The sequence below is a fragment of the Calidris pugnax genome, unplaced genomic scaffold (assembly GCF_001431845.1).
Source record: "Calidris pugnax isolate Ruff unplaced genomic scaffold, ASM143184v1 scaffold41, whole genome shotgun sequence".
In the NCBI taxonomy this organism is placed as follows: Eukaryota; Metazoa; Chordata; class Aves; order Charadriiformes; family Scolopacidae; genus Calidris; species Calidris pugnax.
In genome coordinates, this window is record NW_015094509.1 from 6,656,242 (window position 1) to 6,673,793 (window position 17,552).

At 42.1% G+C, this 17,552-nt stretch overlaps 1 protein-coding gene across 3 annotated transcripts in view; it reads right to left on the reverse strand.

The window, feature by feature from the left end:
* The window catches only part of RUNX1T1 (runt-related transcription factor 1; translocated to, 1 (cyclin D-related)), a 101,105-nt gene that overhangs the window by 2,292 nt on the left and 81,261 nt on the right, over window positions 1–17,552 (reverse strand). For all 3 annotated transcript variants that reach the window (XM_014965384.1, XM_014965385.1, XM_014965386.1), the window contains exons 10-11: window positions 12,948–13,138; window positions 1–1,882 (exon numbers count right to left, since the gene is read on the reverse strand). The exon at window positions 1–1,882 is cut by the window's left edge and continues 2,292 nt beyond it. In XM_014965384.1, coding sequence (XP_014820870.1) covers window positions 1,607–1,882; window positions 12,948–13,138 — 467 coding nt within the window. In that variant the 3' untranslated portion in view covers window positions 1–1,606. The remainder of the gene's footprint in view (window positions 1,883–12,947; window positions 13,139–17,552) is intronic.

Consider the following 17,552-nt stretch of genomic DNA (forward strand, 5'->3'; position numbering starts at 1 on the left):
CCCTATTAGTGAATTTTTGGAAAAAAAAAATCCACCACTACTCTATGCTACAGATAAACTTGGTGAAATGGCTCTAGCATATTTAAAAAGAGTTTGCCCAAAAAAAAGCATGCCTAGGGAGTCATTGTGACAGTGCAAAATACATTTATGTACATCCCTCTTACAAAAACACCAATATGTTAGCATTCCGTGAAGCATGCTAGTTTTCAGAAAAAAAATTCTATAACAGAGTGAAATAGCAGCTCCAATAGATAGCGTTTGTTTTTCTTCAGGACAAACAAAAAAAAGGTTTTTTTGTTTTGTTTTTTTTTTTTGTTTTTTTGTTTTTTTTTTAAGCTACTAGAGAAATATCACTAATACATACAGATATAAAAGCAGCATAGAAAGATACAGGTTTCTCACCAACTAGGAATAAAGAAGACTAAATGTGAGCATGGTTAAACTACGATGCATCTTCACATTTGTCCAACACATTTACAAGAAAAACACCATTGGGAAACCTCACAGGACAGAAGTGTTTTAACACCAAGAGAACTACTAGGGGGTTTTTTCTTTCTTTTTTTTTTCTTTTTTTTTTTCTTTTTTTTTTTTTTTATTAAAAATCCAAACAGGATGGGGTGGAAAGAATTTGGAAAGGGGCTGGAGCTGGAGCCACCGTATTATTAACTATTATTATTAATTTTCAATACAAAAATGAATGAGCTGGAATAGACCCGATTGTCATACTCTGTGGAACCTTGCAAAAAAAGTGAAGAAATGTTGAAAGGTTTAGTTGGAGCAGCTGGCTGATGTCAAAGCCGCCAGGATGCTAATTAACTGCAGGCTGTGTCCCTTATTTCTGTATTTAAAAGGAAAAAAAAAAAAAAAAAAAAGCCTTTTGTATTATGGCATTTTTTTTTTCTTTGCTGCTGTAGTCCTACATCCCACTGCAAATCATCTTTCATTTTTCATTCTGTTGACCTGGATATTATTTTATTTCTTTCAGAAACAGGAAAAAAAAAAAAAAAGAACATCTGTGTCTCCTTCCAATCTGCTGCACATCTGCGCGTTTTGATGCGGGTCTTCAAAGTTCAGTCAGTAACCCACGGACGCCATTCATCTTCTTGTTAAAATGTCTACTGCTGTATCCAATGCTCATGCCCTTGAGGGTTATTTTTTTTTCTCTCTCTCTCTTTTTTTTTTTTTTTTAATTTCCATTATTGTTATAAAGAACATTGTGACTTTAATATTAGCATTTTGCTTTCAACAGCAATTAGCAATCTCTTGGTTTGCTGTTTGGTAAAGCATCTGTTAATGAGGTCATCTAGTTTAAAATCCCAGCTACTGGAAAATAACAGGGAGGAGGTCAAATCTATCATTTTGTGTATATTCTCTGCTCTCTTTTCAGTTTTCTAAAGAAAAGATATCTTTGTTATCCACAATAAGTCATTATGACCCGTTACTGGCCTTCTGTATTTTCTACCACCTCAAGATACAGTAAGTTCTTTCTTATTGAAGTATTGAAACACGACAGTTCAGTTAAAATCTTTGCGCATCTGAGGATGAGGAATTGGTTTCATGTTGTGTTGTGGTTTTTGTTTTTTTCAGAGTTCCGAGTTTTTCAGTTTTAACGAGGAGTGGCCTCTATGGTGGACGGGGTTCCCGGGGTGGTGGACCTAGGAGTGGCTGCTGGTGGGGTGTCGATGGGGCTCCCGGCCCCGCTGCTGGGCGTCACAGAGGAGCTCACTGCTGGTGTCTCTCCTTGCTGCTGGGCTTGGAGGGTCTGTCCACAGATGTGATGGTGCTTCTCCCAGTCCTTATGCTGGCAAAATGAGCCACAGTATCGTGCTGTGTTGCAACCGCTGCAGGTTTCACTAGCTTTCCGGCCACAGTTCCAGCAACTCTAGAAGCAAAAGAGGAGGGGGAGAGATGGGAGAAATTAGCTAGGGCCCTAAATTGTCTATTAAAAACAGCTGGCAGGGAACAGCTCGTCAACCCTCTGCCTGAGGATGGTGGAGGTATCAGTATCAGCAGGTGCTACCTTGTGTGGCAGAACATGTCTCCACCACAGCTGCGGTCACCAGGAGGACTGTGGTCCTCGGAAACCAGGCAAGACCAAAAGCAGCTGCCTGCTAGCACCAAGGATGCAGACTCCAAGTACACCCTCCTGTCCGGTCCCCAGGAGCACGATGATTTATAGAAAGTTTCAGTGAAACCTTATTGCTCTCTACAACTACCTGAAAGGAGGGTGTAGAGAGGTGGGGGTCGGTCTCTTCTCCCAAGTCACAGGCGACAGGACAAGAGGAAATGGCCTCAAGTTACGCCAGGGGAGGTTCAGGCTGGATATTAGGAACAATTTTTTCACTGAAAGGGTTCTCAGCCATTGGAATGGGCTGCCCAGGGAGGTGGTGGAGGCCCCATCCCTGGAGGTGTTCAAAAGACAGGTTGATGTAGTGCTGGGAGGTATGGTTTAGTGATGATGCTCCTTGTTTGTTGTGTGGGTGTCTATTTTTGTCAGTTAGGTTGATGGTTGGACAAGATGATCTTTAAGGTCCCTTCCAACCTAGAAGATTCTGTGATTCTGTGAAACTTCAGCTGGCTCCTCTGCCCGATTATTACCACAAATAACAAAACAGCTCTAATGTCCTCACATACTAATATATGAGGTTTTTAGTTTGGTTTTTCTTTAATACATGTGTTTTATTCAATGAAATGTTTATTTAAACTGCTTTCAGGCTGATATAAAGCAACTTGTAGAAGAACAGAGTAATTCCTCATACCCAGAATGCAAAGAGCACTGCATATAAGCACAAAACATGACCAGTTGACCTGACCATAAGAATTAGAACCGGGTTATTTCAAAACTGAAATGCTTCACAAACTGAATTTGCTGAAGATTTTGTTTTGGATGCAGGTACTGAGCAAGAAAGGGGACAACTTTATGGCACCAGAACGTCCTGTTTCAATATCTAGGGACGACAGCATTTCAAGTTCTTTTTCCTAGAGTGTTGAACGATTATTACCACAAAAAACAAAACCCCCACCCCCCCCCCCAAAAAAAAAAGGTGCTTCTTTAAAAGCGGAGAGGGACTACTGGAAGACGAGAAAGAGAGGAAAAGACCTAACATAGAGGTAGGAATTGTTAACCCGGGAAAGCCTCGATTTTAATCATCTGAGTAATGCCATTTGACTCAGTGGCACTTCTGGCAGTGAACACAGTTAAGCTGGAGCCTAAATCTTTGGCAGGATGGGGAAGCCACCGCAGAATATGTATGCTATTCACTTTCACACACTCTATAGCTATGCCAGCTGGATGCTGGAGCACGGCCAACCTCTAAGCGATATTCCTCAACTACATTTAAAAAAATAAAACAAAAATCCCCATTTCAGAATCAAACAAAGACCTACATCCAAAACAGTATTTTAAGGAAATTAGACATTTAATCGGAGTCAAGTGGCTTCTAAAGAAAATATCTGTGTGTTAGTTCCATCCTCCCCCTTTTTGCTGGTTTTGGGTAGGTTTTTTTCGGTTGGTTGTGGTTGGGTTTATTTTTTGGCATAGGCACATACTGGCAGATGGGGGAAGAGTAACTGTCCAGTGCTCAATTGCTCTTTGAGATTGATATCAAACGTATATGGCATTCTCAATTCGTACTGATTAAACACACAGACTAAACCAGGTAATTACAGATACATGTGTTGGGGACTTTTTTTTTTTTTTTTTAATTCATAAAATTGTTCCCATCTTTAAAAACACTTTTTAAAAAAGGTGGAATTACCAACACACAGAAACAGATGTTTCTGGTAGTTAAATGTCGGGAATTCAGACTCCTTGTCTGGCATCACCTGGTTTTGATTCAGTATTCATTGTTTCAGATTCATTTTGCTCAAACCCTGTCCAGTGCTGGAGAGGTAAAAGCACCTTTGGAAAGGGACAGCTGTACTGTTCTTGAACACCTTTTCTTTAAAAGACCTTTTGTCCCCACGATGAAAAACAACTGTAAGTAATTTGGAACACTGTACACGAACTCGTGTACCCACAGATATATTTACACACACACACCAAAATGACCTGGAAAGTTTGTATTTGCATTTCAAAGAGATGCAGTGCCGCCTCCTGCTGACCAGAAAGACAACAAATTGTGGTACACCTGATCTCCCAGCTATTCGTGTCCAACCAAATTGCCAGCCATGGGTTTGGCCCATTATTTCCCTTTATCCCCTCATCTGAAAACAAATACACGTGTACAAATCCTCCCCATGCAGACTTTTCTGAAAAGACACTTTCCCCCGCATGGAATAACACTGAAATCAACCAGCACCTGCCCAGGTGCAAGAATCCTTCCCTTGTGCAGATGTGATTGCAACACTGAAGTGTATGCTTTAATTGTGCTGGAATTATTATGAGGATGGCAAACATTTTCTATTCAATATCTATTTAGTTAATATAGGCCAGCTTTCAGGGAATCTTCACTTTGCTCCCTTTTTTGGGGAAAGCCTATCTGCACAGCCAGAACTTTATCCAGGTGTGACCAGAGCCGCTAGACAATATTTCACTCTCTTATCACAAGATCTGTATTCATGTCAGAAAGCAGTCGTTTCATTTTAACAGTATTGGCTCAACTTTCTTATTAAAATAGTCATCAATTAACTATCACCCTGTACAGAACATGAAAAGTGACACATAAGTGACACATTTTAATGAAGTGACAAAGCTCTGAGCTTGCTCCTTACATGATTACTTAATGTGTCCTACATTGTCTGGGATGTGATTTTGTCCATCGGACATATTTCTAATTTAACAGGTCATTACAGCTTTAGTGTAATTGTGGGAATAAAAGCGCATAAAATACAGGAATTCCAAAATAAATTTTACAGCTCACATTTATGCAACAACTTAACTGCATTTAAAAATTACTCCAGTACGAATTCGCATCAGGAAGCACACGTGGCGTGGGGAGTTTGCACTGTGATAGCAGCTGGACCTGAGATGCAGAACTCCCTGTCCTACACAGTCCTGGCCGCTGTGGCCATCCATTGCTCCTTCCCGGGTGGGGGCAGTGAAAAAGAGCAGCAAAGATCAGGCCCTGGCACCGCAAGCTTTGGCAACAGATGATTTCTCTTCACGTTGCTGGCTGATAGCTCCAGAGCCCAAATTCTGCTGAAGAAAACCCAGGCTCATGGTGCCAGCTAATGGCCTGGGCTGTGCTTCGTGTAGGCTCAGGGATTCCCAGTTGATTCAGGTATCACGGACAGACCCTGAGTTCACTATTGGATGGAGCAAGGTCAAGGTATCTTCCCTCCTGGGAAGCTCTGGCAGGTATCAGCAAAACAGAGCACCCTGGTTGAACTACGTAGGCAGCATCTCAGGTGTAACAGGGGACCAAAATGTCATATTGGTGCCACACAAGGAGGCAATCATCACATGAGGACACATGAGCAGGACCATGGACTTCTTGATACCCGAGTAAAGACTCTCCACCTCCTAGCACTGGCAAGGCTCAGCCTGGAGCACAGTCCAGGTTGGGAGGATGCACTTCAAATACAGCAAATGAAATAAGACAAATATGACTTGGAAAGAACACAAAGAATGGTGGCCAGAATAATCCAAGGTCAGACAAACACAAGCTGTGAAAAGAGACAGAGTGAAGTGAGACTGTAAAACCTAAGGAGAGAGGGTCGCCTGGGAGGGGACAGTAGCAGCCAAACATCTTGGAAGCTGCTGCAGTGAAACAGGCAATGACCACGTCTATCTACACGGATGAACAGGAGCAGTAATGGGATCAAACATCTGCAGATTCTGCGATTCTGTAAGAAAAACTGGAAAGAGATGTCATGAGGAATCTCTTTAAGGACAGGCACAAATTGCACTGGAAGCACTGGAGAATCTCCATCGCTAAAGCCCAGGTAAAGCAGGTGTCCTACAGGAATGCTACAGCTAGAGTGGATCATTCGCTGGGAAAGGGAGTAATACATCTCTCAAAGCATCTCCTGGACTATCTTCTCTGTCGTAGTGTACGCTTCTCTGCAGTGACCTACTACACTGCACTTCCAGCTCGTGCTTTACAGAGTTCCAGATGTAGCTAAAACTACGAGGAGGACTTTACAGTTTAACTCTGCATTGATTTTCCTGTGAAACAGTGAGGTTATGCAAAAGGCCAGATTCTCAGACTACATAATTCAATTTAACTTCACTACCTTGAAAATGGATTAATTCAACGAAATTGGGCTAAATTACACCAGATGGGAATCTCGCTCCGAATCTATGCCACCGATCATATTTCATCCTCCTCTTTCAACTGACAAGGAACATCAGTTTTAGGTCAGCGTCTTATCGTAGGTCAGACTCTTAATTCTCATGCACTTAAGCTTCCATCTTCAAACAACAGAACTCAGAAACTTCTGTTTGCCATCATGAAAATTCTTAAAAACAAATGGTCTCCATTTCTGTGGTCTCCAATACTAGGACACATACTTGCCAATAGTCTTGCCCATACCGTCACTTTCATCTTTGAAATATTTAACCACAATTGAATATTTGCTTTCCTCTGACACCGCCAGCTGAGACTCAGTGTAGAGCTGGCTTAAAGAAGGAAAAAAAACAAAACCCAAATGGACTGTGACATGTCAAAGAGATGATGAAGTCTGAAATGCCTTAATGCAGTGTTAAACACTGCTCTGTCATCTTTGACAAATTCTGGATTTCCCCAGTTTACCAGGAAAGGAAGCATGGCTGGGTACGAAGAACCCAGATTTTTCCCGGTTCTGCAATTCCCATGGCATTCAGAGCTCTATCACTGCTAACCACAAGAAAAAGAACATCTAGAAATCACTGAAACCGCAGTGGCGTAAATGAGGACTGTATGAGCCACTGAACACCAGTGCGAAAAACCAGCAAAGTTGTTTATGAAAATTCCACCCAAGACCCGTTAGAAAGAGAAACACATCGGTGCTTCGGAAATTCCCACACGGCTTCAATAGGCAGCGCTTCACACAAAGATATTCAAACCTTTAGGTGCTTCTAGTAAAGTTACACCTATTGCTGAGCAACCCCAGGCTCGCCCAAGCCACTGTTTATTGTGTGAAGTACGTTTATGTTGGGACGAGTCAGCATGAGAGAAGCTTGATCCTGAAAACAGGAGTGTGGGGAAGTGTGGGGAAGTGTAGGGAAGAGACGTGCAAGCTGGCTTAGCCAGGCTCAGCTCCGGAGTCTGGGGCAGTGCCAACCCTCACATCACATCTGGACTGATCCTGTGCAGAACACATGGCTCTGGCGCCTCCGTACCACCCACCACCGCAGGGGATGATGTGCTACTTCTTTCTGAGAGATGCCCAGCCAAAAACATTAAACATTAGCTGACATATGTATTAAATTTAATACCAGCCTAAAAAAACCTAGGCTTGCCTGAATCACAGCAGCTGATGCTCGGAGTCAGGTTTGCTGGCACAGTCCTGGTCTCAATGGATTGGTCAGCAGAGATTGAACCCAGCTGTCTTCGAAATGTCAGGTAAGTGTGATATTCACATACAACATAAACGGCTGCAATATAAACAAGCCCTAACATTACACATCTCTTAAAAGCAGTGTTGGACCAGTTACATACTTGTTTTATCTGAGCAGATGTCAACATCTGCTTTAAGTAGAGAGAACCGAAACATTTGTGTTCCTTCCCCATCCCCAGCCCCCCCACCCTACTCAAAAGTGAGGAAGAACACTGAGTGTCAGATTTTTCAGTGGCATTTTATACAAGAGCAGAAAGACAGATGTTTTGACGATTTCTCCTTCCCCCCTCCCCGCTACAATCTGGGCAGCCAGTCTCTTTGCAAAGCTGTTCACCCTTACTATTAAAATTGATTTGCACAACAGTACATTGCAGCCAAAGCAAGCACAGCAGTCATTAAAGAGTAGGCTGCTCACACATGTTTCTCTACTTGGCCAAGTCAACTACTGATGAATGGGTCATCTTTTGTCAAGCAACTGTAAGGAACCGCTAAAGAAATTATTCATGGCTCAGGAACAGCCACGCTGACAGGTAGGGCTTCTCCTGTCTTCCTGCTCTCCAACAGCAGTGTGCTCTGTTGGCTGATCTTCAACCAAGTTCTCTCATTATAATAGCAGAAAATAATGAATATGTCCTGGTCAGTGGCAAGGGCTTCTGCCGGGAAACTATGGAAATCTTTAGAAAGAAACTGTACAGACACTGAAGCAGTGGCACTGCAAATTCAAACATAAGCAAAGAACAATAGAATCATAGAATCCTAGAATCATAGAATAGTTCAATAAGAGACAGAAAGAGACAGGTCAGAGACAGAAATTAGAACTATACTATGGAACGTGGCAATTCTTGAAATATTGCCGACCATGTCTTAAAACTCAAGATGCTTCCAAATGTCACACCTCCCATATTAGTTCTCTCACTGTTCTAAGCCTCCTTTTGTTCCAGAAGTTCAAAATGTCCAGCTTCACTGGACATTTCTTGCATTTCACATCTTCTTGCAGACAATCTTGCAATCGGGGATGCTACTTTTTCTGGGTTAAAAACAAACCACAAAAAAACCCAAATAAAAACAAAGGAGAAAAAAAAAAAAACCAACACAAAACCCCACCACCACCTCCAAAAAATATCAAAAAAACCAATCTACTTCTCTTTATGAAACCCCTGAAAGGCCTCGGATGGGGAGACTACATATTATCTTAAAATTATAATAATTAGAAAAATCTTAAGTCTTAGCACTAGTTGCTATTTTGAGCTCTGGAGAAGACTGCAATAGAAATCACGCTACAAAGATCTCACACCAGAGCAGCTTCAAGAAGCCCCAGCTAGGTCCAGGTTGCATTTTACTGAAGAACAAATGAGGAGCTGTAGGGGAGAAACCTTGCCAATAGACAGGGAGTGGCCGTATCACGCGAAAATTATATCTGCTACATTAGAAAATCTGGTGCCAAATTCCCATCTCCATTCATAGTTTCCACAGCCAAAAGAACAAATGACACCCGTGGGAGAAATATTCTCTGTCAGGAACTGCATGGAGATTATACAGCAGCCTATACTGAGCTCTCTTGCAGGCCTTGGCGTGATGTCCTGCCGAGGATAAGAAATGAGGAGTGATGCTCAGCCTTCCTCTAAACCTGGAAGACTGCAGAAGCTGCTACTTCAGCACCCTCATGTTTGGAACTGGAAATATTTTAGCCTTGGAAATATTACTCCAGTGTTGCTGGAAGCGTACTGCTGAAAGATGTAAACATTGAGATGTTTATGGAGACTTACAACCTAGACAAATGAGGAGGGACAGTCACAGAGAGATTGAGAAATAATGAACACCGAAGTAAATGTGAAGTTTTATTCCTCAAACCCAATAAACACAAGGTCTTATCTCCAAAGAAACACTTTTCAAGCACTGGGAAACCGGTCTCCTGTCCCCAAAGATGAGGGAAAAGTCTGGTCCATTCTTACAGGAGTTATCAAAAGAAAAAAAAGACGGCTTGAGTGAACAGCTAATCTTGAGAAGCATTGCCCTAAGTGTTTTGAGTTTGACATAACTAAAAGCTCAAGACAAACTAACTATAAAAACCTAACAGACACATATAACTCTCAAACAATTATCACTGTCATCTCCCCTCAGAATTAACCAAGCATCTGTAACACAAACTGAGCAAACTTTAGTTCTCTCTGCAGGTTTACCAAAACCTGCATTCTTCACCTCAAAACAGCCACTCTGATGTGCCACTCATGACCACAAGGGTGAAAAGCTGAAGGACGAGGACATTCAACTTCATTTCTAGGTCCAGGAAGCTTGTATCCTCCCTGAGGATGCACAGCCCTGAGAACATCTGTAACCCTCCCCTATGAGGCATATTCATTAGAATCTAATTGTCTTTTTTTTTTTTTTTTTTTTTAAGTCCTGTTTCCAAGAAGTGACCAACCTTATAAGTAACTCTGCTGGAGAAGTAAAGAGGTTTGTTATACAGCTTTTTGCAGAACTATGACTGCTCAGGAGTTAATTACAGCACACACATTCCTTTGGATGCACATTTGCTTGTGGAAGAATGGGCTGTATGTGTTGGCGTGTAAGTACTTCCTCTGTCCTGCCTACACCATATCAGTTCACTAAACAGATTTAATTTGGAGTTTCCTCCAAAGGCATTTACCTTTGGAATTTTTGTTTTAACAACAACAATATATACACACACACAAAATGACAGCTCTTTAATGACGTGAAGTCAGACAGATGCCCTTTCTATGAACAGAGTGCAGGAAAAATGTCCTTGAGTATCTCAGATACAAAACGCCAATAAATTGAATTTATGTCTCATTTAATCTACAATGGAACAGTTAGTACTTAAAGGGTACGTACACTTCCCCTAGTCCCTTTCTTCCTGAGAAACTTTCAGATGCTGAAAATCAATTCCTTTTGTCTCCTTGTTATTCATCTGCTACACATTAAGGAGAAACTCTGGGCATTCAGTGATCCCACAATGGTCTTTCATCTCCAGAGAAGCCTGGTATGAATTAAAATCTTACGCTCCCTCAAATTAGGGATGCATACTGCAGCGTGCCACTGACTTATCTCCTCGTGATTTCAGCCGGTTTTCTCAGCACGCTGCAGCTCGCTTATCTGCCTCTTTCCAGCTTCAGTGACTCTTCTACAACGCTGCCCATCCAGCCCATGAAAAGTGCTTCTGACACCAGCATACACCAATAAATGTCCCCACACAACAGGTACTGCCACCTACTCTTTTTTTCCAACTCCCTTAATTGAGAATTTATATTAAAAAGTAGTTCTATTACTGCCGAGACCTTACTACAACAACAATAAATACTTTGTGACAGTAACATTCTTCCATTTCACTGGCCTTGAGCGATGAACACTGCACACAAAATAACTTTCAACTGACGTCGTTTCTTTGTCATGTCTGTTTTTAAGGTCAGTTTTAACGCAGGACATTGTTTTTCAGCAACGGGCGTAAAATTTAACAGCGAGCTAGACTGCTGCAAACACACGCTGCTCCTTCACTCCCAGCTTCCACTCTTGTTCTACTCTTTGTGTTGCTCTTCTACTCTATTTTTCTCCCATTCAAATGCCGTTTTTGCCCCCTCCCCGACTCTCAGATGCTCCCCGCAGCCAGAGCAACACATTCAAAATACAGAAACACTTGTAAATCTGCATTCACAGTCTGTCCTACAGGAACCATCATCTTTTGCTAATCGCTGCTACAGCCAACACTTTCCCCAGACAAGCTTTTAGCCACCTCGCTCTCCAAGCTCTTAAATGAATCATTTCTTTGTTTAAATTAGACTGCGGCGGGAAATATTTTCCACCAAGCAGTCCTGTTATCTATTCAATATGGTAGTTCCAAGAGCTGTAAAATCACAGAATCACAGAATCTTAGTGGTTGGAAGGGACCTCTGAGATCATCGAGTCCAACCACAAAAAAAAAACAAAAAACAAAAAAACAACACCACACCAAACAAATACAAAACACACCACACCAAACGCCCACCAAAAACACCGCACCCACCAACTAAACCCCACACTCAACACCTCACCATAAACCAATAACCTTGGGCACTAGAGCATGCCCTGAAGAGCCATGTCTATACATTTCTTAAATACCTCCAGGGATGGTGACTCCACCACCTCCCTGGGCAGGCTGTTCCAGTGCCTGACCACTCTCTCAGTAAAGTAGTTCTTTCTAATATCTAATCTAAATCTCCCCTGCCCCAACTTTAGACCATTTCCTCTGGTCTTGTCATTCGTCCTTTGGGAGAAGAGGCCAACACCTGCCTCTCTACAACCTCCTTTCAGGGAGTTGTAGAGGGCAATGAGGTCTCCCCTCAGCCTCCTCTTCTCCAAACTAAACATAAAGCTACAGAGAAGCTACACTGGAAGAGAAGCGTGTGCGCTACACGTAACCCTGAACGGCAGCAAAAAGGGGAGATTGCAGCTCGAGGTCACTAGCTATTTTGGGCTCAAATTACAACACAGCCAAGAAAATTTGGGAGCTCAGCCTGAAATACGTGTCCGAAGCTACTGTGCAGCTAATAGTGGGCACTGAAGTCCCATGTCACACGGATGGCCCGCGCCAGCTACGACTAAAGCCCGCCCAGATGCACCACTGTGGCGGTGTGCTCTCCCTGGTTTGCCCCCCCGCTCCCTCTCAGCTCCTGCCCGGCCTTGGCCACCACGGCCATCACAACAGCAGCTGTGAGAACTTGCACCCAGTCTCTGGGGGATGGCTGGCAGCATAGTCAAAATACTGTCTGGAGTGGGGACCTAGAAATTTTGTTGCCATGAAAATATGACTATAGGTCAATTATCTTACTGCATAAATAGTGGACAGCCCAAGAGCCCCTTTGAGCTCTCCTGTATGGCAGCGGGCTGCACGCCAGGATCTCCCCTTTGGTGAGGATGCTCACTGAAGGTTCTACTCCTCGAGGTTGAGAGATTTCTTGCCGCAACAAATTCTCGGTTCTACTCCTCAAGGTTGAGGGAATCCTTGCCGCAACAGATTCTCGGTAAGTGACTAATAGCATGCTAAACTTTGAAATTTTATCTAAGTAATGTAAAGGATTAATTGTGCATATATAATCCTTTAGACATAAACCGTTGACCAAGTCTGGGACTAGGATTGGATCCAGCCGCACCCAGACTCCTCTCTGAGAAGGAGTTCAGAAAGCCAGGGGGTCCTTTCTGAACCTCGTGACTCAACGGGAGGGTCTCCCTGACAGTTTTGTCTGACCCTGTCCTCTGTGCAGTAAATAACAGAGTGTACCCTGACATCGAATCTTGTAAAACACTATCGCATTTACCACTGGTTTTATCACACTACTGGTTTTGTTAAATCACTGTTTCACCTTAATAAATATTTCTCTGCTTCACTCTAACTAGTGAAGTTAATCACTCCGTCCGCGACAACCACCCATGGTGTGCTGCCACGGGTGATGCCTGCCCAGCAAGGACCTTACCTCGCTCGAATCCTCCTGCTGATTGATAACAGCTAGTGCGTCCTCTGCAGCCTGGCGCTTGGCTTCCGCGACCGTGCGCTCCATCTTGGCTCTCTCCGAAGTGATCATGTCGTGAGCTTTCCGCTCGGCCTCCGACACTGCCTTCTGCAACTCGGCCATCGCCTGGCGCTTTACTTCATTGACAGCTTCCTCTACAAAGGAGGGAAGAAATCCTCGTCAGCATAGGACGTTTGGCACCGGGCTGTGAAGGACTGATGTGCAAAAGGCAGCAGAGACTCTATTAGATCGAGAGTCTTCATTTTGAGAAGAAGGACACAGAGGAACCTGGTTCTTCAAGACTCTTCAAGGTGACCCAGGTACTTATCATAGAATCGTCTAGGTTGGAAGAGACCCTTGGGATTATCGAGTCCAACCATCTCCCCTACTCTCCAAAGTCCTCCCCTACACCATGTCCCTTAGCACTGCATCTAAACGGCCCTTAAACACATCCAGGGATGGTGACTCCACCCCCTCCCTGGGCAGCCTGTTCCAATGCCCTATCCCTCCTTTGGTGAAAAATTCTTTCCTAATGTTCAATCTAACCCTCCCCTGTTGGAGCTTGAAGCCATTCCCTCTCGTTCTGTCACTAATTACCTGTGAGAAGAGACCAGCACCAACCTCTCTACAGTGTCCTTTCACAAAGTTGTAGAGAGTGATGAGGTCTCCCCTCAGCCTCCTCTTCCTCATACTAAACAGCCCCAACTCCCTCAGCCGCTCCTCATACGATTTGTTTTCCAGCCCCCTCACCAGCTTCGTTGCCCTCCTCTGCACTCGCTCCAGCACCTCCAGATCTCTCTTGCATTGAGGTGCAGGTACTTCTTTACTTGCCCATCACCAAAAGATCTCACAAGTCTCTAAGGCTTGTGATTCTTGCTATTTTGATTCACAGTCACTACTTCTGGAAGTGTTCAAGGCCAGGCTGGATGGGGCTTGGAGCAACCTGGTCTGGTGGGAGGTGTCCCTGCCCAGGGCAGGGGGGTTGGAACTCGATGATCTTTTAAGGTCCCTTCCAACTCTAACCATCCTATGATTCTTTAAGTACAGACTTTTCAGATATCTGAGGCGTTATTTTTTGAAATTGTTTCCAACATTTTACTTGGATAACTGGGTTTGCAGCACACCAGACTGATGAATATTTCTGGCAAAAATTATTATTTAAAACACGGTATTACAGACTTTTTAAAAAATGTACCTTTAGGCTCTGGAAATTAAGAGAGGATTTACAGTCATTAACAATTTTTTCCCCATACGTTAACGAATAAATACATGATGTTAAAAAAAAAAAAAAAAACAAACGAAGAGTTTATTTAAAAATTTTAAGTCACTGCTCTAATATCTTTTCCCAGACACATAATTTTACGAGCCAAAATTAAAATTTGTTTATGAACGTTCATTTGACCTCTTGATCTCTCCCTTCAAACCCATGTTTACACTGTGAAGACTGGACTTCCCGGCTGCGCCGAGCTCCTGAGCTCCCCACAGCCAGCAGGGCTTGGGTGCACAATTAACACTGAGCACACCGCTTCGTTAAATTTACCCCTTCGTGCTTCTTGCTAAGGAACTAAGTCAGTGCCAGCCCCTTCTTTGGTATGCACTAGCGTCATATCTTTTACTCCGGAAAACACGGATTGTCACAAATTAGTTATTTGGGGTTTGATGTAGGAAGAGTGAAAAGATTTTACTAATGAACAGTCTTTTAATTGACAACTAAAACAAGTAATTTCTTTTTTTTTTTTTTTAATTAACTGCTCTAATTAACAAGGAAACCATCCTCCCCCTGAATTAGTTTATCTAATTTTCATCTTTATTCAAAGCAAAATGACAATGATTAATTGAAAATTTAATAAGCAGTAATTATTAACTTGGCAAACCTAGTACCAATTAACACTCTATTAAAACTAATTATGACATGTTTCATTCAAGTGTTTGCACTTAATTGTTTCATCCACTTAAAAACCACCTTAATTAAATGTTCTGTTTAATTAAAAACATAGATTTCTAATAAAAATGTTTTACTGTAGATTAAAATCTAAGTATTACAACTGTGTTATGGGCTTGAGTTTTGGTCCTATTTAGCCCGTGTGTTTGTGTGCACACACGTGCACATGGACCTCACTCTTACAGATACCAGGCAGTAACTCTCTTGAGTTTTCATGTCTCATAGCTCCGCATATTTATTTTAGAAAAATAATGACACAAAGTCTCCATTTTCAGTTATTAAGCAAATTACAACAAAGACTTAACTTTAAGCCGTGTACTGAGTAAAACGGAATTAATTAAAATGAAAGAAGAGTTCTATTACTCTCTGTGTGTGTATGTCTGTGAGAGATGTTTCAATTCAACTTTTCGAGGGAGGGGAATTTAGAGATAAAACTTATGCCTTTATTTTTATGAGGCTGAAAATATGCCCTTATATTACCCTACCATAAATGTTGTTTAGGGGAAAGCCTCAGGAGAGGAAAAAATCATACCCTTCAACCATACAGCCAAGGCTTAATTTACTTTGAATATTCAAGGTGAATTAAAATTCTATCTAAGTGGCAATACAGGACAATAATTTTTGCTTACGATCAAAGCTGCAGCTAGACTAATTGTATATGCAAATCAGGCAATTTATATTTAAATTATGCATTCCTATTCTAGTCCCACAGGCACACACAGATCAGCAAAGGGAATTGGTAGGACATTTGCAAGGTGCTTGAATATTTATTACCAACTGCAAACATTCACTGATCGTGAGAAAAGAAATATACACAGGCAAACATACAGATGCAATTTTATTACCGTTTTCATAAAAATGAGGGAACTTAAATACAGACGTTTTGTGTCTGTGAACCGCAGTTATTAACGAAGTAGATTTCTTTGAGAAAATCTGTATTCTTGCTGATATTTGCTAAGAATAGAAATTATCTTTGTATGGCATGATGCACTTTCATTACATCATATATATTTAGTTTTGCATTGAGGTGTTGCGGTGGTTAGAAGTGCCAGTTTTAAACTATTTCATTAAACAGAAGCACAGTACTCCGATGTACACATTTTACAAAGAATTCTAATTTTATAATTTTTCATCCTACATAATCTACTTCTTTTCAGTCCAAATATAGAAATTGATCCTTATCTTCCAACTTCTATATTGCATACGGTTTTTCGCAAAGCTTCTGAGAGTGTGAAGACGCTAAAAGTGTTTACAAGGCCATATGCCTGACTGATACTTTTTAATTGGCATAAACTATAGATTGGACTTCAGTATTTCCATTAACTTTGACATCAGAATTTGTGCTGTGCTATACAAAGTGTGAAAACAAATAGTTAAAATAATGTCGGGGTTTTTGGTCACATCGTACCACCATTATTTCAATATTGTATGAACTCACGAACACCTAAATAAAATAGACAAAATTACTTATCACTGACATTCTGCACCTCTTCTTAAAATAAATGTTTCCAGTACCTACAGATATTTTACAGACATCGAATGCAGGCTTCATAGTTTCAAATAACAACAAAACCTGCAATATCTGTGCAGGAAATGCTATGGGTGACAGCGAAGATTTTATTTGCCTTGACAATGCTGAGCTATGAAGACCAAGAATGATTCCAGTACTCTTTCTCTCTTTGCTTTTCCAGAGAAAGGAGGAACGATTAGATTCCAACATCAGAAAACATAAATCTGAACATTTTGAACCCAAAATACCTAAGATGCATGTATCTGGAATCCTCAATTTTCCCACTAGTGCTAAGCATTCTTGGCACAAATTCACTCTGTCTGATTAGGAATGCAATTGAAATCTTCCTTCCCTTTGAGTAGCGCTAACTCATGAGAGAAGCTCCAGGGAGCAAAGAGATCCTTGGAGCTGACCCAGGAGAGGTACTCAACTCATCACTCACCGCTGTAGATAACTCAATGTAATGATTCACCAGCCAGCTCCTGGTGACCTCCCTCCCGTCAGGGACACACTCAGTCCACATGGTGAAAAAGGAAAGGTGGTGGGCAGGGGTCACCATGTCCTGGGTCCTGTGCCACCATAACATTTGCATCATCTCACTCTCAGACTGACCGTGGCGAAGACGGGATTGGGAGTTGGTGACATGACTTATCTGGGCTCCATACTCTTTCTCAGGACTCCCCTGCAGGGTCTTTACTATCTTTGCATGACAAAGTATGGTCATCCTACACGTGTTTGGTTACTCCAACCAAATGGAGCTTAACTCCATTAAGTAACTGGAGTAACTGGTAACTCCAGTCCTGAACTGCCATGAACAGTAAGCCTTGCTGTGTGACAGGAGATGGCTGGAAGGGAGTTTTCTCACGACACAGGAAGAAACTAAGGCAGCAGCCCACAGTGGGCCTGGGCTCCCCTCGGTATTTAATAAAGAGAAATAAGTATTTCCAGAGAGCAAGTCATCCAACCTATGATCTGACCGACCCTTTTCACATGCCTGCCTCTTTCTCCACTACTGAGGGACACCACGAATTTCTCTTGGGCTCTTCATCTACATACCCACAATTCAATGAGATAGATCAGGACACTGATGACTTTCCACTGATATATGAGACTCAGT